The 25,485-nt window shown below is 38.8% G+C and overlaps 1 protein-coding gene across 1 annotated transcript; it reads left to right on the top strand.

Moving 5' to 3' along the window:
• Window positions 1–595: 595 nt before the first annotated feature.
• On the top strand, window positions 596–24,597 carry agpat2 (1-acylglycerol-3-phosphate O-acyltransferase 2 (lysophosphatidic acid acyltransferase, beta)). The gene is made up of 6 exons (XM_042509876.1): window positions 596–1,014; window positions 11,734–11,867; window positions 17,182–17,357; window positions 18,731–18,826; window positions 22,339–22,411; window positions 22,553–24,597. Exons 1-6 carry the CDS (start codon window positions 839–841, stop codon window positions 22,708–22,710), a joined length of 813 nt encoding a protein of 270 aa, XP_042365810.1. The 5' UTR covers window positions 596–838; the 3' UTR covers window positions 22,711–24,597.
• Window positions 24,598–25,485: the final 888 nt, after the last annotated feature.

The raw sequence follows: 25,485 nt of genomic DNA, 5'->3' as shown, positions 1-25,485 counted from the left end.
TATCAATATTATTATTGAATGTATTACAAAATGTTTCTTCTTCTCTTTAGTTTTGGAAGAAATCAAACACTATACTTTCCCGTAATAAAAATCTTTAAAGATATGATCAATAAAAACCTGCAATGGTGGTGCAAAACGTGGAAGACCTGTCATATTTTTTAAGCACTGGGGAAGGACTCAGTGTATTTATTTATTTATTTTAATTTTGGCTTAGGGGATCGACATACAATTGAAATTGTTATACTTTGTATTGGTTTTTAATAATCACTGAACCCCAAATCCTGGTGATGGATTAAAAAGACGTTTTATGTAAATTTTGCCAAAATTACACTGTTTATCATAGCCAGAATCCTAGGAATTTCAAGTTTCCCACGACTCTCAAACACATTTTTGAAATGAGGACTGGCTTTAAAAAATAAGCTGTTGGGAAATAAAGAAAGAAAGAAAGATCAGTTCGTGTTTAGGTCTCCGATATGTAAACAGACATGTACTTACATAGTTGATGGTATGTAGCTTGTGACATCAGACCACAGGCATCAGTGGTCCAGCAACCGGAAATGGAAAAAAAACACAACCGCTGACGACTTGACTCCACCTCATGATGCCATTTAGCAACAGATGAGCAGCGATACATGTTCATTTTGGGCAGCCAGAGACAAGCATTGCAATCGCCAGTGTGCCCCGGAGGACCACTCCAGACTGTGTAATGGTTGACGGGGTCGCGGTGCTTCCCGTCCTTCTCGCACCGTAGTCTGGCCAGCGTTTTAGCGGCTTCCTGATCCTCCCCAAACCCGCGTGTGTGCTCTCGCTGGCGGTGACTTTTCTGTGGTGGCTCGCTATGGATGTGCTATGGATGATACCGCTATTGCTGATCCCGCTCCTGTTGTGGACCAGCAGCACGTTTGTTTTTTATTTCAAAAAGTGCTTTTACGTCGCCTACATGATGGGTTTGGCGCTGTTCGCCATTCCTCTGTGTATACTGAAGAGCGGAGGCAGAGACATTGAAAACATGAGGTGAGTTTGTTTGCATAATAAATGTCGCTCGCAGCGCCGCCTGACAGCTAGCCAGCGTTAGCATGCTAGCTGACTAGCAGCAGCCGTAGTTTACATTAAACATTAATATTTCGCCTGCTAGCAGCGTTCCCCGTGTTATTGTAGCGAATTGTTATGCTAACACGACTGCACTTTAACGTCATTAAGCCACTCGTCTGTACCAATTTGTCTGACATTTAAAATGAAAACAAAACATAAATAAATTTTTCATGCGTTTTTAATCACACTTATGCTAACATTAGCCCTCCTGACACCTTGGCAGAAGGAGCGTAAGAACGTTAGCTGGCAGCAAAAATGCTAACATTAATGTGTTTAGCAAGACAAGTCAGGGCTAGTGCCAGTGTGGGTGAAACAATACCAGTCTCACATATCAGTAATTACATCTCAGTAAGAATGTCAGCTAACTTATCTGCCCTCCAGTCAAATGTCTGGCATAAGCCAAGTTAGACAGGGTGAGCACACTGAACCTCTCAAGGCTGTCTTTGTTTTTGCCAAGTTCTGGCATCAAAGATGCCCTTTTAAATGGTCATTAGTACAAATTACACCAGCTAAGCGAATTTAACAGTTTTTGATAATATAAGTGATGACAGTGTGTTCATTTAAGGTACAGCTGTGCACTCTGGATATACTTAATCCAGCACCACAGCCCTACAATAAACCTCTATAATACACTTTAAATGTTGGGGGTTTTTTTGTAGGGTTGCAATAAAATACTAGTTTCGAGGTATACCATATGAAAATTGATGGTTATCATAACTTGTACAAAAGCACGACTTCTTACCAGGGGTCGACAGATTATTGGCCTGGTCGATTATTGGGGCAAACATTTGTCGTTTTGCAGATCATCTAAATCTGCATTTCATTTTAATGATCGCTTATAAAAGTTAGTAACTTAAAAAGTGCAAAGAAAGTGTCACCATGGTAGAAATTTTTACTTTGTAAAACTCAGGGAGCTATTTTTATTTTTTTATTTAAAATTTCACTTTTTTTTTTTTTTTTTGTAAAGTTGCTGGGAACCTGCTGTATATCATGTTGAAAGTTAAACATTTGCTAAAGTCATGTAAACAGATTTTTGTGTTGGGAATTTCATATTCTGAATTCTTCATTGATTTTTATTTTGTATTGCATATGGATATCGGTTACAAATATTGGTTATCAGTCTCATTAACTACTCATAAATGGTATCCGTATTGGCCCTGAAAAAACAATATCAGTTGACCCCTACTTTTTACACATGCTTTTATTAAAAAAAACACATTTTATACTTTCAGTTATGGTAATAAAGCATCTATAGTAATAAACAAAACCCTTTCGTTAAGAGTCATTATAACAGATAATAATAATAATAATTATAATAATAATAATTCTGTAATATTATAAATAGGCTTGCAACAATATTAGATTTTCACGGTATGACAACTGTCTCAGAAAATGTCTTGGTTTTACTGTTGTACAGAACTATTATTTTTTTTACTTACGAAGACCTTTAAAGGAAAAGTCTCCAACTTAAAAAGAATTGAAATAAAGGTGAGATGCTCCATCCAGTTGATTTTGTTTTCCAGTACTGTAGATGAGCAAATGTAGAAGGTATGATAACCATCAATGTTCATTCAATGGTATGGCTTGAAACCAGTATACCGCTGCAACTGTAAAACCGTGATATCTTCTAAGATGGTTCTTTCACCATGAAAATCTCATACAGTTGCAACCTTAGTTGAAAGTGTTTGAATGAGATGTTCATTCAAATCTTGAGGCTAAACTTAGCAGCACTAGTGGTAGTGTACAGGATGCTCTAGTAAAAGGTGCCTCTCACATTAGAGCTGAATATTAGAAACAATGTTAAATTTAATGCAGTCCAATGCAGCTGCACTAACAACAACTACAACTCTCCAATGTTTAGCAACGTACTGTATAGGGGTTGGAATCACCACAGGCGCGATGACACAATATTATCACGCTACATAAGTCACGATACTATATTATTGTGAATTTAAATGTGTTGCAATACTCAAAGTATTTAAATATTTTGTATTTTAGATATTTATTTCAACTGCAGATTATGTCCCTAAATGAAAACAGTGTCAAAATTTGTGTTTTCTAATAAGAGAAGTCTTCAGTCTGTTAAACTCATTTCAATCATTTTTATTGCTGCAAATTGTATCAAGGGGACTGAAAAACAATCACTATAGGTATAAATCTAGTAGGCCACCAAAAGTTTGATTTTTATTTTTGATATTAATAAGTTATATGATAAATAAAATCGATAATTGGCGTGCCTGTAATGATATGCTATTGCCACACAAAAATATTATGTGCTGTGTCAATTTATTTCCCCCACTCCTAATACTGTAGGTTACCATAGGATATTGGCTCTGTTAGGAATGACCCCTCGACCTTATCTCTGGAGGAAATATGTTACTTTATACTCGACACACACACTGACCGGGTTAACTGATACCTGTACGGATTGAAATGTAGTAGGGTTTCAGTGTCAGTGTCCACTTTGTAGCAGGGGGAGTTTTGTTGTTGTGGTTAAGCCTAGATGCCGAGGATGGATGGCCAGACACAAGTGACTGCATTCGAGTAATTACCTTGAAGAGAAAGATGCCAGATGGCAAGTTTCCTCCTGATTAGAGCTGGGTTACTGAATAGCTATGAGGCCCATCCTCAATGCAACCTCACTCGGCCTTGATCTGCTGACAGCAGTCCTGTTAGTTACAACAGTAAACCTTACTGCATCACTGCTCTAGGAATAACTGTTTCGCAGTCGCGTTAGCCGTGGCGATGGTGTCATGTTGCACCAGTGTGCCATTCTGTCAGCTCAAAGGTTATCTAGACCTGTTGACTGTGACAAAGCGATGGAATCGGGGTCAGACCTCGAGCCGAGAGTGAACAGAGGTTTTTTTTGGATGCACATTTTACACAGTAGCCAGCGCTGGCAGAAAGAGCGATGTGATTCATCAAGGACAGAGATGTCTGTCACAGGCATGTGCTGTCAGAGGGGTACACAAAGGCCTGAATTCTGGGGATGACGACTTGCTTTGCAGCTGACTTGGATAACTTGAATGTAGCACAGTAAACTATAGTGGGCCAGAACAGGCCTCTGCATGTACAGTCAATGAAAAGCATTCATAGAACTCTGCGAGCTTGCATTTCCTGAAACACTCTCTCGCTGGTTTTCAATTGATTGCCAGTGTTTGTGCATAGTCTAAAGACGCACTATTTTACCTGCCATATACTAGTGTTTCCCACAGATTCGTTTACTTACTTAAAGTGCACTTGGGACAGCAGAACTTCAAGCTAGTTAAAAGTGAAACTTAAAAAACCATTCTGCTGGGTCTAAAACTTTGCTTTCCATATAAAACATCTGCAAACAGCTCCCCTCATTCATTGATGTGATCTGATCAGACGTGAAGAGATCTACAAATTAATTATGCCTGGAACAGGGCAACCTCACCAAACTGCTGCGGCATGCACGCTTGTGGTGTTCACACTGGTAGCACTCCTACTGTGATGCTGCTGCAGGGCTGCCCGCTGCTGTATTTCCACAACTAAAAGCACATACTCATTTATGAAGTCGTGCAAGCCCTTGCATTTTCAATAACATGCTCCTGCAAGTATTTCACCATAAAATGCCTTGTGTCAACAACTGATGGAATTCTGTCAACAGAGAAGTTGTCAGAGAGCTTTTATTTTGAAACAGAAACAGGGACAGGTTAAATAAAACAGATATATTAGTATTCTCCTCATGTAGTGTTTCCACAGATAGAGAACATGAAACTGCAGTAAAGGGTGGTATAATGTCAATATAATTATCAAAACACCATTTTCACTGTCTATTTTGGCTGCCAACCACACGTCATACAAAAAAATCAAAGCTGAGATGTGTCAAAAAAAAAACAGGACACGCTGCTCACGCATGAGGTGTGTTCCACCGCATGCGTCACTTGTGGCGTTATCCAGCCCATGAGTGACAAACTGCTGCAGAAGACAAAAAAAGAAGTATTGGAAACGCAGCCTGTTGTGCTGCGTTCACAGACCTGCAAAAATGTCAGATTTTAGAGTGAGATTACAGAATAGGATTATATGATAATGATTAAAACAAAAAAAGAACTTGACCCCCTCCTTGTTGTCAGCTACCGCCACATATACACTGTCATTCTGTGGGAAACCCTGTACAGTATGTGAACTTTTGGCTATGTCTCCAACATAAGTAATGAGGTGGGATCTCATGACAGCAGATAAAGGACACAGGCTTAGTTTGCTCACTCACAATTGCTGGAGCTCAGGTTCCACACTGTGTAATGCCTTTTAACATCAGTGGGAGACTACCAGTGTTTGACTAAGCAGTAATGTTGTCACCCGGGATGTTGAGTGACTGACCTTTAAAGCCTACATAGGTTAAACCACCAATTTTCGTGTCCCTGCCTCTCTGAATGAACTTATCCTCTGCTGTGCCATTGTCACCATGTCCCTGTCCCGAACAACCCTCTGACCTTTAGCACATGATTAGCTTTGGCACAGGTATCTTTCTTGGTACAATAGGTTTTTTGAGGATAACAGGCAACCTTTTAATCTGTGTGCAACCAGGTTGTTTTGAATCCAGGCTGGTAACAAATCAATATCCATGTCATTATGCCCGTGAACCTATTTAGAGAATGATAAATGTAATGAACCAGAGGAAAAGCTTAGTGGATTGGTCATAAAAAGAAACCAACCGAGGCCATTTCATTCCCCTTGAACAATCTTACAATTGCTGCAACACTGGCTGAGTCATTGCATAACCAGTGGCTTTTGCACTTGACTGAGCGTCTTATCACTGTACCGCTGTGTTGAAAGATAACCTAAAGACTGTATTGTGGTTTAAAGGTTATTCCACTATAGTACACCAATTAAACACAGACTTTATGTGCAAAGCAAACGTTGCCTCAAGTGAGAGATGATTGCTTTAGGTAGAGTCATAAGGTATTGACTGCAAGTGATGAATTCAGGAGCTTCCCTTTGTCTTTGATTGATTTCATATTGTACACTTTACCTTTTGATATAGTGATTAAAATCATTTTGATTTGAGAGCCATAAATGGGAGTTACAGCAAATTTCTATGATTGTGAGCCCAACTTACAAATAGTGAAAAAACTAAAGCTTGCAAAGAGTTGGCAGAATAATCTTAAAGTCCCCCTCCACTCAAAAATGTGTTTTTGTTTAAGTCCCCTAAAATGCCTGAGCTTGACTATACTTCTCTGTATCAATGCAGAGTTTTTCACTTGGTGCTAACTTTCAGTTTTTTGTTTTGATTTTGTATGTTTTTTTTTTCACCTGTGTGTCCTTGTGCATCTGTTGGTGTCCCCTCATTGAATTTAGAGCTTTTTGTGGGTCCATGAATTCTGCGCAGGCGCGGCTTTTCATTAGTTCATTTTTCCCCTCAGCAGCAATTTTTGAGTCACAGGCTGTTAATGGATTAGTTGATCGAATTTGAGCTGATCAGATTGATGGATGACAGGAGCAGCTGCTGTAGAGACAAAAGCTTAGCAAGTGCAGTGAACTGTTGATGATCTCTTTCACTGTTCCTGGTATTCTGCTGCTCCGTCTGTGCCCAGAGTACGGTCTGCACTGCAAAAATGCAACGCAATTAATAACCAACATGTAGCCTATTCCAACAGCGCTCCTAGGGAATGGTCCAGCTTCAAAAATAGAAAATGCTGTCCGATGTTTTAATCGTGGTGGGTGACACAAATAAATGAATGTGTGAGAAACCACGTATGGCTGAATCTCTCCAAACAGTAATGCACAGCATATCATATAAAAGCTAATTAGAAAATCAGATAAAGGGAAGTGACCTTTCAATATGCCAATCCTTAAAAAAAATAACATGGATCTTAATTTTTTTGTTTTGATTATCATTCTTATCAGATTTGACAACATTTTACTTCCCTGTTTAAATGCTTAGATATGGAGTATGAAGTTGGGACTCCCGTCAACACAGCTTCAGCTATTTGGTCAATTGGGCATTGTAAGCCAAAAAAAATCAAAATAATGAATTAATTACTATATTTGAAGAGAAAATGAAGGCATTAGTAGGCTATTTTTTTAACCCAGCTCAAGGTGTCTTTTGTAAACTCCTATCAAATCTTAAAACTTATTTTAAGGATCAACTTTGACCTGATCATGATGTATCATGATGGACAATGGTGGTGCATACCCTTTACTTTTAGCGATGATAGCTCTCAGTACTAGAACATCAGTGAAATTACAGTTTGAATATAGCTTCTCGTATTTTCAATAATATTATAAAAACTGTACCGCTGCTATATGCAGATCGAGTCATTAATAGTCAATCAGAGCATCCCTAAATCCCTACGATTTCACCTTCGTGGCATATTGTTTCGTCAACAGCAAACCAAGATTAAGATGTTCTAAGTTTTTTAATGTGTCAGATAAAACTGCAAAACCCTGCTCCCTCATTCACTGCTAACAGCAGTTCAGCTGACATTCCATAGGAGAGTTTATGTGCAGTAAATGCTTTCTTTGGTCTTTTTTTATAATCAGCTCTGGCATCAGGGTGTAATAAAAGCTATTATAAAGCACTAAGTGGCTTTGCTGTTTTAAATCCCATAGTTACTGGGAACATAACCGAAGAGAATTACCCCAGCAAAAGCCTTGATCATATAATTTCCTTTCATTTGGGACAGAAAATTGGAAATGATGATAGGAAATGTTTGATTACTTTACACATTGCAGTTCAACACTGTCAATAAAAATGAAACTCATTATTTCTAACAATTGGTTTCGGGGGTAGCAACATGCATACTGTGCTAAACTGAACATTTTAATTTTTTTCCCTCAGTAGGTTTACAGTTTATAATCCCGTGGCTGTTTAGGTATTCATCTCATGCTCTAACATAAAAGCCTAAATTACAAGGAGGTTAGAAGACATTTTTAAAACGAGGACGTATTCAGAAAACAAAAGGAGGGAGAAATTTGACAGGGGATATGACTCACTGATGAGGAAGGGACATGGGGTATTTTTTGAAGATGATGAGACAGAAGGTGGGGAGTGACTGTGCTGTTTTCTCTGAGAGGGAAGGTCATTCAAGTTGGTGGTGTAACAGAAGCCAGTTTTGGTGTGTGGCACAGGGAAAATAGCTTGTTTGTTATCCAAAATTTGTGGTCCAGTTTTGCATAGGAAAATTCTTGCCGCTAAAAAGAAGGTACACATTTTGACCATGAGAAGTGACTGAATGACCATGACATAACAAAATAGTATAGCTATGATAGTGGGTTGTGAAAATTTTCTAAAATAATCTTGTTTTTTGTATTATTTGATAATGGATAGACTTGACTCAAAGTTTATTTGCATCTCTAATGAATATTTTTCATTTTTTAAACACTGTGCTTGTATATGAGAGAGAACAGACACATGGACAAACAAGGATGTTGTACCCATAAAATCAACTCAAACAGCTGTCAAAATTAAACAAAAAATTTCACTCACAATCTTGGAGATCTCTATTTCAGTGTCTTTGGTGGCACTCATGGCAATAGGTGGTAACTGCAGTTAATGTGTTGGCAGACTACCTACATTGTGATACGCAGTCCCATTTGGAGCACTGTTTCCGGATTTAGAAATCTTGAAAAGTTTGTATGTGGATGAGGTTGATCCAATCTAATGTGGCTTTGAAAAGTGGAACGAAAGTGAAATGAATTAGCTGATCCTGGATAGCAAAACATGGGATTTCCAAATCTGGATCATTCTGTTCCAGATTCATTTGTTGAACACTGGACCCAGGCTGCAGAGGCGCCTGAAAAGACACGTTTTATGTCGGGATCATTGCAATCCTTAGAGCAATCCACATCTGAACTGCGACTTTTGAGCATTCCTGTAATCACATAATGCCCGTATAAGACAGTCACAGTCATGGAATCAGTAATTAACTGCTGCTTAAGGATAATAAGAGGCTTCATGGTATGGGTGCTGTATTCTGCTGTGAAGCGATTATCCTTGCAGTTGGCTTGAAGTCTGCAGGATCTGTCTCCCAGCTTCGCTGTAGCTGCTTTAAGTTCACAGGTTTCTGGAAGTTCTAGTCAAGTGGGTGGTTAAGCCTTTATGGGCTGCACTCAGCTTTTGCATGTTGTTCTCAGTAACTCCAGCTGATCTGCAAATTTTGCGAATTGTTTTTCAGTCTATGTTTGTTGCTGAGGCCAATGTCCTCTTTTGCCGATTCTATAGCCGACTTACTCCTCAAACTGCAGCCTTTTTTTCCCAAGAGGAAACGGAGGTTATTTCAGATTGAATGATGATCAAATAAAGGCTCAGAGCACTTAATAGCTGATTGAAGCGTGGAGTTGGCCTGGACATAAAATGCCAAGGCTCTCCTTTCAGCCTTTCACACAACAACACCAAAGTTCAGCTAACTTTGAAATTGGCAGCCATACTGTGTGTGTTTGAGGTGAGAAAGTGTTCTTATTGAGGATGAGGCATAGTGGCCAACGAGAAAATATCATGGAAGTAAAAGCGTGATCGGGTTGTAAAGTGAGTCTCACCTTGGAGCTGTTTGTTTACAATCACATTAAAGCTTTTCAGGGGCAGAGGTCACGTAGAATATTTCTTAACAGAGTTCTTATGTTACCTCCTTTCTCTCTCCAGAGGTCAAGTTTTTAAGCTCAAATTCCAAATGATAAACTCTGACCAGAAAGGGTATAAACAGGAAACATGATTGTGAGAAATATGTTTATATGGTTATCAAGTATTAGGAATATTTAATCTGAACACAGTTCTTGAAGCTTCATTAAGTAACTTGATACTGACAATAAATTAGTGGTTGTAATCTGAAAGTGTCTCCCATTCTGCCAAAATCACAGAATTAGCACCCAAGTCACCTAAAGATGAATATTTATAACACATTAGCCAAAACAACTTTAAAGGGTTAGGTCACCCAAAAATGAAAATTCAGTCATTATCTACTCACCCTCATGTCGAAGGAAAGTTGGGTGAAGTCTTATAGTCCTCAAAACACTGCCAGAATTTCACGGGGAAAAGGCATTGCACTCGTCACCCAAACAATTGAAGCAAATGGGGACCAGGATTCAAACATAAAAAAAACCACAATGTTTCCATATTGCTCATCTAGTTTCCTGAAGCCCTGAGGTGCCGAGTTGTTTTGAAAAACATCACTGTTACCATGTTTTTAGCCTTGATGTAGCCTGTAGATCCTAGTGTGGGAGCTGCGATCACGTATGTGCGCTTAAGCAAGAACAGCGAGAGCTTGTGGTATCGGCAAGCCAGTGTTTTCTAGGTGAGCTAGAAATAGGTGCACACTTTCTCCTGCACAGTGGTGTGGTTGGCAAGTGTAGTTCAGTAGAAGAAATTAGTTCCTACATGACCCAGCTCACAACAAGGTCTGAGGATTATCTTGAGTATCAGGATCATGAATACTGAAAAGAGACATTGCTGTTGAGTTTTTCAAATATATTTTTTGGTGCTTTGAGCACCGCAAACCGAGTTCCATCTAGTTAAGTTATACTGGAGAGAAGGCAGACATCTCTACAGCCGATGTCTCCAACACTCACACTAAAACAATCTAGATTAATAAATACTATTGTAGGTTAGAGGGAAAATATTTATTTTTGATTTTGGGTCAACCGACCCTTTAATAACTTTAGAATTTAAACTATGGGTTGAATGACACAAGAAATTTATAGACATTTATTTTTTCCTGGCTTTTTTTTTTTTTAGACATAACAATTAATAACTTAATCGAAAAGATAATCTGCAGATTAATACATAATGAAAATGATTGTTAGTTTCAGCCCTAATGTCTTTAATAATGTTAGAATATCTTTATTTCAGGTACTGGAAAATAAAGTGTTAGAATTGGATTGTGAACATGTCTATTTTACCAAACATAAGAAAGGATCTCAGGGACTTCAGTATGTTTGGATTTAAACAGATAAAAACTGTGTACAGATGTATGAATCAGGGACATTGGATATGAATGGGATCGACGTACACAAAAGCAATCATTAGCTCCACCATACTATGTGTGTTATGTATATGTAGTGCCTCTTTTTTGTCGATGTTTTTTACTTTTTCAATTTTATTTTATTGCATTTATGGTTTAGTCTTGCAGTAGTATGGTCTATAGGCTTGCTTCTTGATTACTGATTACTGTAGATTGTCACCCACTTTGAGGAGTGTAGTTCCAGACAAACCAAAGTTCCAAAGTTTTTATTATATCTGGTAAATCCTCACGTGAAAACATGAAATCACACTGGGAGGTCATACCTTTTGGGTTTATGTTTTTGTTTTTTCAGTGTAAAAGGCAGACTCGCAGATGGGATGTTCTTTCTCAAAGCTTATTAGAGCGTTGTTCTTACTGCATGCAATTATTTAACCAGCCAATAAACAAACAAGGTTAATGGGAATGTTGTACATGGTTAATTTACCTGATGTGTTTCTAAGACATTAACGATCTGATTTAGGTCAAGTTTCAAATATTTCAGCTGGCATTACAACGTACTGTAATACCATTGTATCAAACAGGCTTCATACATCCTGCTGTTACTGCCAACCTTTCGCAGTAGGGTTCTGGTTAATAATATGTAGCCTGCTGCACTTGCATGACAGTGAACAGTAACCTTTACTTATTCAGAACTGTAATTAACCTTTGCTTTCTCTCTCAGGATCATCCGCGTCTTGGTTCGTCATGTAAAGTACTTCCTGGGTCTTCGATTTGATGTGAGCGGTTGGGAGCACCTGCAGACAGAGGGACCCTATGTCATCATCTCCAACCACCAGAGCTCCCTGGATGTTTTGGGTGGGTGCTGCACTACCTTTATGTATGAAAACATTGATGTCACTCTGAAAGTGAAAAACGAAGAGAAAAATTTAATCTATAACACTTAGAAAACCAGATGGACATTGGAACTTGTTATATTAAATATTTTCCAGCACAAATAACTAATCCTCATCATGGTTTAAAAGTGAGAAACAATATGGAGAGGTCTGGAAATGCAGCCAGTCTTGGCTATATTTATGCCTCAGAGCCAGTGATAGCTGTGGCCGGAGGCATTATGTTTTCAGGTTGTCTGTCCCAGTCTTCCATGAACGCAATATCTTAAGAACATCTTAAGGGAATTTCTTCAAATCTGGCACAAATGTCCATTTGGATTCAAGGATAAACTAATTTAATTTTGGCGATCATAGGTAAAAGGTCAAAGTCACTGAGATGTCATCTGTCTCATTCTTGTGAACTGGATATTGCAAGAATGCCTTAAGAGATGTTTTCCAAATTTGGCATAAACGTTCATTTGGAATCAAGGATGAACTGATTAGATTTTGGTGGAAAAGGTCAAAAGTCAAGGTCACCATGACCTTGCATCCGTCACACTCTTGTGAAAGTTATATGTCAAGAATACCTTGAGAGAATTACTTAAGATTTGGCACAACCTTCACTTTGATTCCTGGATTAATTGATTATTATCTGGTGGTCAAAGGTCACTGTGACCTTGTCCATCACATTCTTGTAAATGCGATATCTTATGAGCAGAAAACCTGAAAGGACTTTCTCCAAATTTGGCACAAACATCTACCTGGATTCAAGGACGAATTAATTAGACTTTGGTGGTCAAAGGTCACTTTTACCTTGCGTCTGTCTCACTTTGTGAAGGTAAATATCTCAAGAATGCTTGAAGGACCTTAATCAGATTTTACACACACAGGTCCACTTGGACTCAAGAAATTACTAGAATTTGTGGTACTAGTACTTAGAATTTGGTGGTGGAAGTTTCAAGGGTCATGGTGACCTCACAAAACAGGATTCTGGCCTTATTTCAGGAGTTTCTACAGTAATTATGACAAAATTTCACACAAATCCCTAATAGGATGTAATGTTGAAGTGATGACACTTTATATCCAAAAGGTCAAAGTTCATTCTAGTTCAGTACTGACTGAAATATTTCGGTGGTCAATGGAAAGAATGATGCAACATGGTTGTGCAAATAGCAGCTTTTCATCAGCTCAGTTTCTGTTAGTTTCGTCTTCAGAGACCCAAATAAGATCAGATACACCAAGAAATGTTGTACATTCAGCAGATCCCCTTAAACAATTTGACACCAGATTTGACACACTCTGGGAGTTTTACTTGATGTTTAAGCTGAAGGAGCAGCAGTCCTCTGCAGTAGATGCAGCAGTCACAGATAAAAGAAGTGCACCGTCGCGCTGGGTTTTTGGAATCCGCTCTCGACAAGCTGCTGCTGCTCAGTGGAACTAACAAGGATTTTCCCCTCTCTGCTGCCCCGTGCATCATGAAAACGTCCAGGTGAATCTTTCCACCCATGAACTGAAGAAACCGTGCCTGCTTTGAGTGCACTGCCTGCTGACCTGGATGAGCTGACTGACAAAGTGACACAGGAAACCATCCACTCACACTGTAGACAATTAAAAGCTGGCTGATGACCTGAATGTATTTTGCTGTAGGGCTGATGGGCCCAGTTAACACTCCTGACCCGCTCCAACTCTGACTCCATCCTCATGAAGTCAGTCGGCTAATTCAGAAAAGCAGTTTACATGTGACAGTGATAAGTGTTTACATTTGCTTTTTTCAGGATAAAGCCACACAAGTTAACACCTTCAGGTTTCTAGACTCTACTAACACTGAGTCCATCATTAGAGGAAGACCCAGCAGGATTTATTTCCTGTGCCAGCTCAGGAAGTTCAACCTTCTGTCTGTTCTCTGCACACATACAGCGTTGGGCTGTACCATGTCGTGGCTACGCTTTGGCTCAGTTGAGGCTCAGTTGCAGTTTCAAAGTCCCCTGGATGCATGTCAGAGGTGGAGCATCTGTTCTTCAGCAGCCCAATTGCGAATATAGTTTGTTTAGAGTTGTTTGTCATTTTTGCATTTTCGAAGGTATGGATGCGTGTTTGCAGCTTATTCAGATTTGGTACCAGGTCGACCTTTAGTTGCCTCAAAATGTCTGTGATCACTTATTTAAAAATGCCATCATATCCAATCTCACAACACATCAGATCAACATGTTTTTTAATCATGATCATAACACAAGGATTTTTATTTTCCTCTCAGCAGCTTAGTAATGATTGCTGGTCAACATACTGCTGTATTGATGAACTGCAGTCAAGGCCCTGTTTGCACATACACAAATATTTTTAAAAATGGATATTTTCCCCTCTGTTTTTTAAATAATTCTGTCCACATGACCTACATTTTACCAAATATCTCTGTCCACACTAAGATGCAAAAACACTCCAAACACTCGCTAGTGTTTTTCTTTTGCAGTCTTGTAGCGCTAACTGCATCATGTCCGAGGGAGCCAGTTTCTACCGATAAGCGCATAGCCATAGCATTATGTGATCTATAAAAGTGGGAAAAAAAGAAAGAAAAGTGTTTTGCGAAATATGGTGTTTCAGTTGCCTGAAATAACACCTCATGCGAGCATTCTTTTTTTTTCGATATCAGAAGTGTTTCGTATTAGGCATATTTTATATTCACCATTTCAGTTTGCGCAATTTTAGGGTTAATGGAAACCCACCTTCTGACAGCTGTGACAGAGCTGGATGCAGCGTGGCCACATCCTGTTAACATTGGCCCTTGGTTACAGTCTGCTTTGGACAAGAACAGACTCAAATGAACGATGAGGACTACTGAAGACATGGTTAATGCTACGTTCCCGACCCACCAAGTTTTGATACATGTCCTGATTCAGTGCGGAAAAAGTCAGCTCAGACTGCTCAAACCTGGACCACAACTTGTTTGAACAAATGTTATGACCTCCTCCCTATTCTAGGAAGAACTACATTTCCTGATTGCAGTGTAAGTTAGGCAATAGATCTTTTAAAACTTGGACAAATGTAACATAACACCAGCTTAACTTGCCTCACAGAACCCAGTATGTGATTAAAGCAGGTTTAAACTTACTGAGTATAAAACTGGTTCAGACTGAAGGCACATTATAGAAAGATTTTGATTACTGTTTCTACCTGATCTGTCCTTATTCAGTCAAGTGTGCTGTCCGTGATTTCGCATGCACGGCCATGTCTTTTATCATTGCCACAACATGTTTGGTCCTAAATCTGCGTGTTAAGGACACGTATTTAGCAGATGTGCGGTCTCTCTCCATCACTGCCATGGAGAGAGTGTTTCTCAGCGCCGGTGAGTGATTAGAAGCCGGCTCGAGGCCAGGGTGGTGACAGCAGGGAGAGAAATAGGCATCTAATTAGTGTCGAGAAAACTCAGCACGAGTTTGATTTGGCGTCCAAGTTGCCATGCCAACTGCTACACCCAGCCATTAATAGCAGCTCATCCTCGAGCTGATGTGATCAACCATGAGGAACAAAGATCTCTCAACTCCAGAGCTCGGTTTCGGGCACTCAGTCTGATGTCATTTTGCTTCTGTCTGCTTTTCTCACCCCAGTGTGGACACATGGACTGGCTCTGCTGTTTGCCATCCTTTATTCACACACTGTGATTTCTTGTCGCTGATATTGCATATCATATGCTGCTTTTATCTGCTGCACCAGCTGCTTTTGCACCAAGGTTAATCACACATGTCTGATTTCATAATGTACGCGTTACTCAAGAAGATAAGTTCCATCAATGAAGCGAGATGTCTTTACCAACATCACATGTATTACATCAGCAGACTTTATATCGTTCTTGACGAAATCCAGGTTTTGAAAAGGACACAGAGAGATAAGATAGAAAGGCCAAAGCTCATCCCAAACTGAGCACATGGAAGTTGCATTTGATCATTTGTATTGTCTGTATATGTTTTCGAATTCCATTATCGCATTCCCTTAGAGACACCATAATTCTCAAGTCTCAGTTGTTTACACCATCATGCATTTTTACTAGAACTAATATTCTTCAAAATTGATTGTGGAAAATGCTCCAAATCTAGAAAAAAAAAACCGAATAGATTGTTATGGATGTCAGCCTTTATCTGATGGTAAAGCAAACAAAGTAGTTGGCTATTAGGATAGTTGCTACATGATGACAAATTATCCTATTTCTCTAATGTGTACAAAATTACAGAGTTGCTTCTAATTTATCTTAGTTTAGGTGCTTATTTTTGCTTTAGAAATTAAATACTTATGATTTAAGTTGTTCATTTAATCTCAACATAGTCTAAAATAACACGGATATCCTTTTCATGCTACTCTACTTGGATAAAAGATAAACTAAAGACAATATGAATCCTGTTTGGATGTTCATAGCATTGTTTTTGGCAGTATTTTATAACAGTGCTCCTCGATTTGTATTTATTTTTAAAGAATTTTTTTGAGTAAAATTTTGGTTTATCTTTATATACTAAGCACTTCAATGTCTTCGTTTTACTGTTACTATTCATCTATATGTCGAAATCTACATTTATTCATATATTTCAGGTTTATTTCTTATGCTTAAAGTCACATGCTGTACTCATTGATGCATGAGTGACAGACATATTCAAAGAACGTGTGAGACTTGTGTCTGTGCCACAAAGTAACACAACTAACATGTTCAGTCACCTGAAGGAAGACCACAACCTGCAGTACGATGAAAGCATGGAAAACCCGTCTTGGTCCAACGTCAACCAAACATCCATAACAGCGATGCTGTACAGCCGTCACCGTATCCATCCAGATCTCAAAGACGGACTCACCTAACCAATGCAATAACATTTCATTTGACCAAAGATATGTGTCAACAAACACACTATTTTGGGTACAATTTATATTTTAATTTAGACTCACTGAATTCAGATGAAGAACCTCATTTTATGTCTAAATTTAAAGATTTGTCAATCAGCATGAATGTAAAAGCAGTGCTCTGTTGATTTATTGTGGGTAAAAAGTTTGGGTCAAATTTCATATGCATTATTTTGCTTCTTTAAGATGCACTGTGAATAATTCCCAGTCTTATTTTGATGTAAAGCTTTGCTCCTTATCAGGAATGTCACACAACATGGATGTGAAAACAGCGCTCTGTGAAGAGTGCAATAAAAATATCATGACCTCAGTATTGACCAAAATAAATGGTTGTTTTTGGCCATAATCGTGGATTTCTTTAACACATTGTTTCACACATGTTTCAAAATCAGTGAGTGAGCTTCTTATCCTGTGTGTTGCAGGCCTGATGGAGATCCTACCTGACCGCTGCACCATGATCGCCAAGAAGGAGTTGATCTACGCCGGCACAGTGGGTCTCATTTGCTGGCTGGGTGGCATCGTCTTTATCAACCGCAAGAAGACAAGTGACGCCAAGAGTGTGATGGCTGACGCTGCCAAAACCATGTTGGACGACCAGGTAATGCATCTCCTGTCAACAGAGGGTGCTGTTTTATCAGTGATGATTAAAAGAGCTAAGTGTATCTGAGTTTAAAGGGATACTGCACCAATTTTCAACCAGCTTTGTCTCAAAACACTGTGGGTAGTCAATGTATCATTTAAGATTTTATTAAAAATAAAAAGACACTTCAATATAAACAAATGAACCATCTGAAAACAACACAAAACAAAAACAACAACAGCAACATACACATAAAAATAACATAACAGAGCATATCATCATGTGTTACATGCTAGATATAGTGTCCCCTTGAGAGACATTAGGGACTGTTTGGCAAATTTAAGCGCTTTTCATTCTTAATTTTAAAATAATTTTGGAAGTGTTCTTGCATATGGTATACATTTTGGCAAGATTGTGTATTTTTGTTTAATCTTGGAATTTCCAGCTCAGCTTCTACAGTAAGTCTAAAATACACTAAACAAAACTATTACATTAAGACTGTTAAGTGCAAAAAAATATGCCTTTGACACCAGTTTTTGATCCCACAGCCTTCAAAGCATAAAACATGCCTTGTTTTATTTCTGGGTGTCATTCTGGGCTTTTGCCTTGGAATTTGTAATTTTTACAATTTTCCCCCGATGATGTAATTTTTTACCATGTTTTGCATGTGGAGAAAATACATGCTATTTCCAGTAGTTGCACGGTTACAATCAATATTGCTGCCAATCATTGACAGGCTGTGATATATATATATTTTTTTAAATCTACTTTTTTTTTTAAATCTACTATGTAGTGTATTGAAAATAATTCTTTTTTTTGAGTGTTTTTTTTGTCTAAAAACATATTGACATCATGAAAAAAACCTTGCATTTATAGGGTTAAAATTCTAAATATTAGGACTGATGTTGATTAACTCAATGTAAATAGAAAATAATATTAATGTGTAATATTTTTAAAAGCTTGATTTTAAAAGGCACATTTTATGTGTGGAGTGATACGAGTGTGTAATATTAAAGCAGGCCTAATGGTTAAAGTTGTCCTTCCATAACATGTTATAGGCACTTATTTCCACCATTTATGTAATTCAAACATTATTCCAAAACCTGATAAAATGTCCCTTTGCTATCATTTAACCTATTGAAAAAGGCCATCTTTACCATACTGAAGTACCTCTTTAAGTGATGGTTTGTAGTGTTTACACCCATTAAAAACTACTTAATTGTTTTATGTCGTATTAATCTGTCTAGTTACTTGTGGTTTGTCTTTTTTCCCTTTTTGCACTTCATCTGTCACACGGTTGCCATTTTTGACACATAGAGAGATGGGAGATGTCATGGGATTAAATAAATCGCTGTTTTTCCTTTTCCACCCTTGCCCTTTGACCTCCACAGATTCGTCTGTGGGTGTTCCCAGAGGGGACGCGAAACCAGAGAGGAGACCTGCTGCCCTTCAAAAAAGGAGCTTTCCACCTGGCAGTGCAGGCACAAGTCAGTACTTTTTCTCCAATCTCCTTAAAATTCACTTTATTTTTGGGGTGTCTGTGTACTAAGCAGACCAGGTGTGAGCTATCCGTGTCCTATATATACATGTGGATTAAGTCAGCATTTCATCTACTGTAATCCACACCCTCGTCGTGTTCATTCACTTAACCCTGGCTGTGTTCCATGAGACTTCTGCCAACTCTCCTAAAACAGAGGGAGAGGGGTAATGTTGCCAGCTATGTGCTGATTTCAGACGCATGGGGGAGCCAGCAACCTTATATGGCACAAGGCAACATTATGATTTACCCATATCCAATGTACAAACGGAGCAAGGAATGCTTTGAAATGGTCAAAATAGTTTGGTCTGTCAGAGCAATTTCATTTCAATATTTCGGTTTCAGTCCTTTCTGAAATTGTCCTCAGTGGTGCACCATGTAAGTTTTCCCCAAATGATTAGAGGGAGGGCAGACAACACAGAATGGCTCCAGAGTAACTGGCAGCTCAGCTGTGTGCGTTTATGAGCTCTATCTCTTCATGCATGCAGGTGGGAGGTCTCTGCTCTCCAGTCAATGTTTCGTAGCACACACTCGGTGTTCGACAGGTGGAATGAATTAAAAAAAAAACAACACTGTTGAATGAGATCTGGCCAGAAACCGCAACCTGGTATGCCCCAGGCAAAAATGTTGTGGTGTGTTTGTATGTGTGAGACCATTTTTTTTTTTTTTTTACTTGCTGCTAAAGATTAATATCAGTTTAGTTCAGATCAGCACTGAGTCTGAGAGGCTAGAAAAAAAAGTCCATAGGGGCTCTATTGGCTGGACAGCTCAGAGCCTAAATGTTACACAAATAGCGTTTGCATGCTTCTCGATCTGTGTGTATGTTGGCGTGACGCGGCAGACGAACTTCATTCGAGATCTGGCAAACACAGTGTGTGTTTTGGTTTTCCCCCTTGGCTTTGCTTCACACTCGAGACTATTCCTGTGTGCAGAGAGACTATTTCTATCTCTCTGTGTTTGCTTCTGCTGAGTTCCAGCACAGCCTTTTCCATTTGTACGCGGCCGGCCAGATTGAGTGGAAGCAGGACAGCCCCCAGGGGGAGCCACGTTTGGCTCAGCCAGTCCTGTTGAAGGGGCCACTCGGGGCCTCGGGAGAGCGACTCGGCTTCTATTAGTGGAGGAGATGGAGATTGCTAGTGTCGTGCTGATTGTGTGTGTGTGAGAGAGAGGGGGAGAATGTGATGTTGGTTTAGTCAAGCATTTTTGTCTGTTTGTTTTTCATCCTTTGGCTTCTCCATAGCAGAAAGAAAATGGCCAAAAGTAAAGTTTAGGAGTTTGATCATTTAAAATTTGTGAGCTTGACATGAACATTAACGCCCTGTTTACACGTGGTATTAACATGCATCCCGGGTGATTTAATCACAAGTCGACAACTCTGAGTACAGGTGCGAATTAGGTGTGGGCGGTATGTAATATTTCATACCTTTTGATTTTGATTTGATTTATTTCGAACATGTAAAAAAGAAAATAGAGGGATTATTATACAAACAAGCAGAAAGACAAAAAAGTAATATTTGCAGACAATGAAAAACATATAGCAAAAGAAATGATCAAACACGATGACTTGGTTTACATATTTGAAAAGGAGTAAGAAGAAGCACAAAGTTATTTATTCCCATCCCTTCCCCATAAGTCACTGAATTCTAATTAACCAGCTACTTTATTAATTTTACTCTATAATTAACTAAACATATATGCATACACCCATATATCTAAAATTAAATATCTACAATTTTTAATTATAATTTACATACCTTCATACCTTCCTGAAATTCCACTGGGATATACGCTATATGATCACCAATCGTCAGCTCTGGTTTGGTTGAAATAAATCCTTAAATCACAAAATTAGATGTAAAAAACATGTTACGGTCTCTCTCTGCCGTTGGTCATCACCTGTCAGCAGCTGTTTACAGTGCTGTAACTTCTCCCTCCATCACTAGGTGTCACTGTGTCTTTCAGCTCAGCTGCCTGTTCCAACAGTAGAAACTGGAGACTGAGCTCCTGTGGTGCATGCTGTGCACTACATGCAGTGAGTTTCATAGAAAGAGGACCAACTGTATGTATAATGGTATTAAAAAAACATACCTTTACGATTTCCAAATACCCTGATACCGCCTAAGTCCGGTGTGAATTTACCCAATGTGTCCTCAGTGTGTCCTCTTTTTAAATTACATAGACGACATTTGGACGTGGTCTGAGCCACGTATGGTCACGTTCTTTCAGAAATGTGTGCACTAGGGGTGTAACGGTTACCGTGTGTGATTACCATGCTTTGAAGTCAAGGTAAATACTGTCAGACTGTAATGCGTCAACCAAAGTTAGCAGCAACAATCTCCTACAGATGCAGTAATGTTGAACATGCAGCCTGTCCCTTCTTCTTCTGAAAACATCCTAACATGAACCTGAAAGCATGGTGGAAGGTAGTATTGGTGAGAGTAATATTCTTATCCATTTAGACCTGCACTCATGGCCACATGGTGCCAAAGTTGTACATTCAATATGGTTTTCATGTTGTTGTTTTTTTACTTAACTTATTATTTTAATGTTTATGCAAAAAAAAAACTGAAAAAGTGCTGCTGCTTATTATGTTTGTGTTTGATACAACATTTTGTGAAACTAATTCAGTGTGTGTTTCAGTACTTTTTGAACATTTCAACCATTTCACAATAATATCGATAACTATCGATATTTTTGGTCTCAGTAATTGTGATCTGAAAATGTCATACCATTACATCTCTAGTGTGTGCCAATGTCTCCTGAGCAACATTGCAGGGTCGCCTACTCAGCTGATGTCCTTTCTTATCTGACTACTTGCCTGATAAGCAAACTTTGTTGCTGCCATCACACAGCTTAGATGCAGCGCCTAAGAACCGTACCTGAAGCTGCTTTCCTAGTGGCAAAAAGTCAGTTCATCTGCCTAGTTAGCACAAGCTAAGAAAGCAGCAGCTGGTAAATGTTCCCAACAAACCAACACCAGCACAGAAACGACTGGACTGAATAACCTGATGATTCCCACACATTCATTTATTTATAAGTACACTGACAGTAAAACTTAACCATTCATTCTTCTGGGTTACCCAGAAAGATTACCTCTCACATACATCTGCAAAAAGCTCCTCTCATCAAGTGATTTGATCTGAACATCTGTAAGCCCTGCCACTGTGTTTGTGTGTGCAGGCAGACTCTCACCAGCTGTCCCTTGCACGGGGCTTACACTCCCACAGCAGTCTCCTGATATGGTGACTGAAATAATGTACATATTAATTTGCATATAGCGCGTGGAAGTAAGATCTGATCACAAATGGTCACTTAAGACACGTGGAGATGCATGTTAGTGCCAGGTGTGAACAGACAGGCTGTCCGCTTGTGATTGGTTGAGGCATGTTCATACCTGGTGCAAACAGAGGTGGTGATCATTTTTTGGGATAATCTGATCTTCTTGCCTCTCTTGGTTTTCAGGTCCCCATCATACCTGTCGTTTTCTCCTCCTACAGCAACTTCTACCTACGGAAAGAAAAGCAGTTCAACTCGGGTAACTCAGCATGATTGTTTTTAGTTTTTCACATTTTTCAGTTGCGAGCAGTATTTTATATCGGTTTGCAAAAAAAAAAAAAAAAGAAAGCTGTTTGATTTTCCGCAAGACTTCTGACAGTGAAGTTTTGTGCCTCCGCAGGGACCATCAGATTGAAGATCCTTCCAAAGATCGAGACAAAGGGGATGACGTCAGACGACGTTTCATCCCTCGCCGACAAATCCTTCAACCTGATGCGCTCTGCCTTCCTAAGCATCTCTGACTCCGTAACCCAGAGCAACGGGCCGTTGAGGCACTGAACATTTACCATAATTCTCCCGCCACTTTCTCCTCCTTTTTCTCCTGTCTGAGACCCATTCCCTCCCTCAGAACCTCCCCCTCGCTCTCCCCCAGGTTGTCCCATTACCTGGCCAGGAAACAACATGACACCGGTCTCTTGTCATGAAATCTCTTCTTGTCTAGTTGACGCCTGGTCCGGTCTGCCTCTGGCCCGACCATACAGCACAGTCAGTCCCGACCCTCACTGTGTCTGCAGCAGCACGCCGTGAGCGGAGTGACGGACGGCAAGCCGAACAGTATGGATGTGTGTCGTTCTTCATGCATGCCTTTGTGGCTCTGTCCACCTTCATCCTCGCTTTATTCTCTGGCTTCGGAAGCCTGTTTTTTTGTCTTACTTTATCACCATTTTGTACTTTTACTTTTTGGCCTTTTTTTTTCTCCGCCTGCCTTCTGTTTAGCAGATAATCCTCTGCATTTTTACTCCATATATGTCTGGATACTCATCTGTTCCTCTCATAAGGCCTTTATTTTATGCTCTTGCACACACAGATACACACACACACATTCAATGCACCCCATCTCCTTCCTTCCTTTCCTTTTAGCGTGTCCCTCTGCATTCCAGTCTCTCGCCTAAAGACAAAAGGAGCGGGGTCTCTATGAGTGGTGGAGCGTGCGGAGGTGAGAGGTCGACGCCGGTCGACCACAGACTTCTTAAGATCTGTCGCTATGAATTCAACTCTATATCCATATTTGCTCTTCAACTCAATGAACGGTAACTCCATGACATATTTTCATGATGTCAGAAAGCAAGGAATTCAAGATTACAAGATACAGCGTGTAACAATAGCACCCATCTGTACTGAATTACTGGACTTCAGTGGACTGATCAGTTTTCAATGTTGTGCATCGTGGGTGTATCATTGTGCATTCTCTCAGTTTGTCTTTCCAAAAAGTTAGGTAGAGCCTGCGCGCGGCATCGAGCAACAAGTGTCTTCTCGCTGTATTTTTGCTTTTTATTTCTTTCTTCTTTTTTTTTCCTGCTCAGAAAGGAACTCACAAGTGAACCTATTTAAGACGTGTCAAAAAGGCGATTTCATACTGTGCAATGTCCAACTGTTTTTACTGTTCCAAAGTGCAAAGCTACCTGCTGTGCCATGACTGTTTTTTGGGAAGTTTCCAATAGAAGCCCGTTACTATCTCACCACGACCTGCTGAATCAGTCATCTCACTTTACCAATGATATAATTTCCCTTTACAGATGATATAAGGTAGCTCTTGTTGTAGGGATGTGGGTGAATATTATGTGGGAATTTTAAAATGATTTTAGATCTCAAGTGTTTTTCTTCGTACTCTTTTTTTTTTTTGACAGATTTTATTTGTTCTGTTTAACTTGAAGATTCGTTAATTACTAACAAACCTGGCTACATCTCAAGATTTTTTTAAAAAATCAGTGAATAACAGTGTTTTTAGTTGTGATTCGGTTATTGATTAACCTCATAGAAGAATATAAAATTGTTTAAAAAGCTGTGGGAATTTTGGCCTTAAGTTTTGATTGGTTGTCATCGTTGCACCGTGGATTTTTCGGCTAGTTTTGCTCAGTTTCTGTTTTGTAACATGTAGTGACAATGACTTCTAAATGTGTTATAGAACTGACTGAACTGTTTACATCCGGGTCTTAGATTTCACGTTACTCACTGCCTTTACACTCTTTTGCAAAATCACTTGTTTCGCCGCTTTTGCCCATCATCTGAGAATGTATTTAAGCATTCAGGATATTTGTGCACTAATTATTGCATTTTATTGTTCTTTTTTTTTTCAAAGTTATTGTATTAACGTGGGATGTTGTCTTGCATACACTTGGCGTCACATCTAGGATATTTATTTGACCATTAAATGTTAAATTTAGACTGACTCGTGCACACAGTCTGTCTGAGGAGCTGATCTTTTGAATGGATTTATTAATACTTTGGTACTAAGCCTGTACGCTGCTGTTCATAGCTGAGTGAAACAGTAGTTTTAGTGATACTGGCTTTGAGTCCATGTGATGGTAATGGTTGTATTTATGTTCACGGCAGGTATTTAACCACGAAAGCAGAGAACTGCCAGGCCTGAAGGAAAAAAATATATTAAAAAAAATCTCATCTTTATCAGGTAATAACATGTAAGGTTTCTCGTTATAACAAAATGTTTTCCCTCATTTTCAGAAGAAATTTTCATGGTTTAACATGATGCTTTTTTGTTTTAACAAGAACATTGTTATAACAAGTTTCTTGTTGTAACATGAAAACATCTTGCAAAAATGTATAAACAAATCTTGTTTTCCTGTTATAACATGTTTTTTTCACATTTTACAATTTGTTTTCATGTTATGGTAAGAAACTTTTCATGTTAAGATAAACTATCATGAAGAAAAAATGTGAACAGTACCTTAGTATCTGGTTGTAACATGAAGTTTCTTGTTATAACAAAATGTTTTTCAAGTTTTTACAAGATGTTTTCATGTTATGTTAGATTAAGAAAAGTTCCAGTTATAACATTTTAAAAAAGTTCAAATAAATTAAAAAATGCTTTAACAGGTAAAGTTTCTTGTTAAAAAAATGAAAACAAATTGTAAAATGTGAAAAATATCCTGTTACAACATAAACGTTTACCTTCATAAGATGAAAATACCTAGTAAAACACGAAAACTTTTTGTTATAATAAGAAACTATCGTAAAAAAAACCATGAAAAACATGTTATAACAACAGACTTTTCTTGTTATTACCTCATACTGATCTTTTTTTTTTCTTTCTTG

This window comes from Plectropomus leopardus, chromosome 20 (assembly GCF_008729295.1).
Source record: "Plectropomus leopardus isolate mb chromosome 20, YSFRI_Pleo_2.0, whole genome shotgun sequence".
NCBI classification, from domain to species: domain Eukaryota; kingdom Metazoa; phylum Chordata; class Actinopteri; order Perciformes; family Serranidae; genus Plectropomus; species Plectropomus leopardus.
Note: the sequence above shows the minus strand (reverse complement) of the source record. Positions and strands in the feature narration are given on the sequence as shown.

Excerpts from the sequence above, each read along its gene's own strand:
- agpat2 (XM_042509876.1), top strand. The coding sequence starts at position 839 with ATGGATGTGCTATGGATGATACCGCTATTGCTGATCCCGCTCCTGTTG. Across the intron at positions 1,015-11,733 it reads AGAGACATTGAAAACATGAG|GATCATCCGCGTCTTGGTTC; the intron begins GTGAGTTTGTTT and ends TTTCTCTCTCAG. Across the intron at positions 11,868-17,181 it reads GAGCTCCCTGGATGTTTTGG|GCCTGATGGAGATCCTACCT; the intron begins GTGGGTGCTGCA and ends TGTGTGTTGCAG.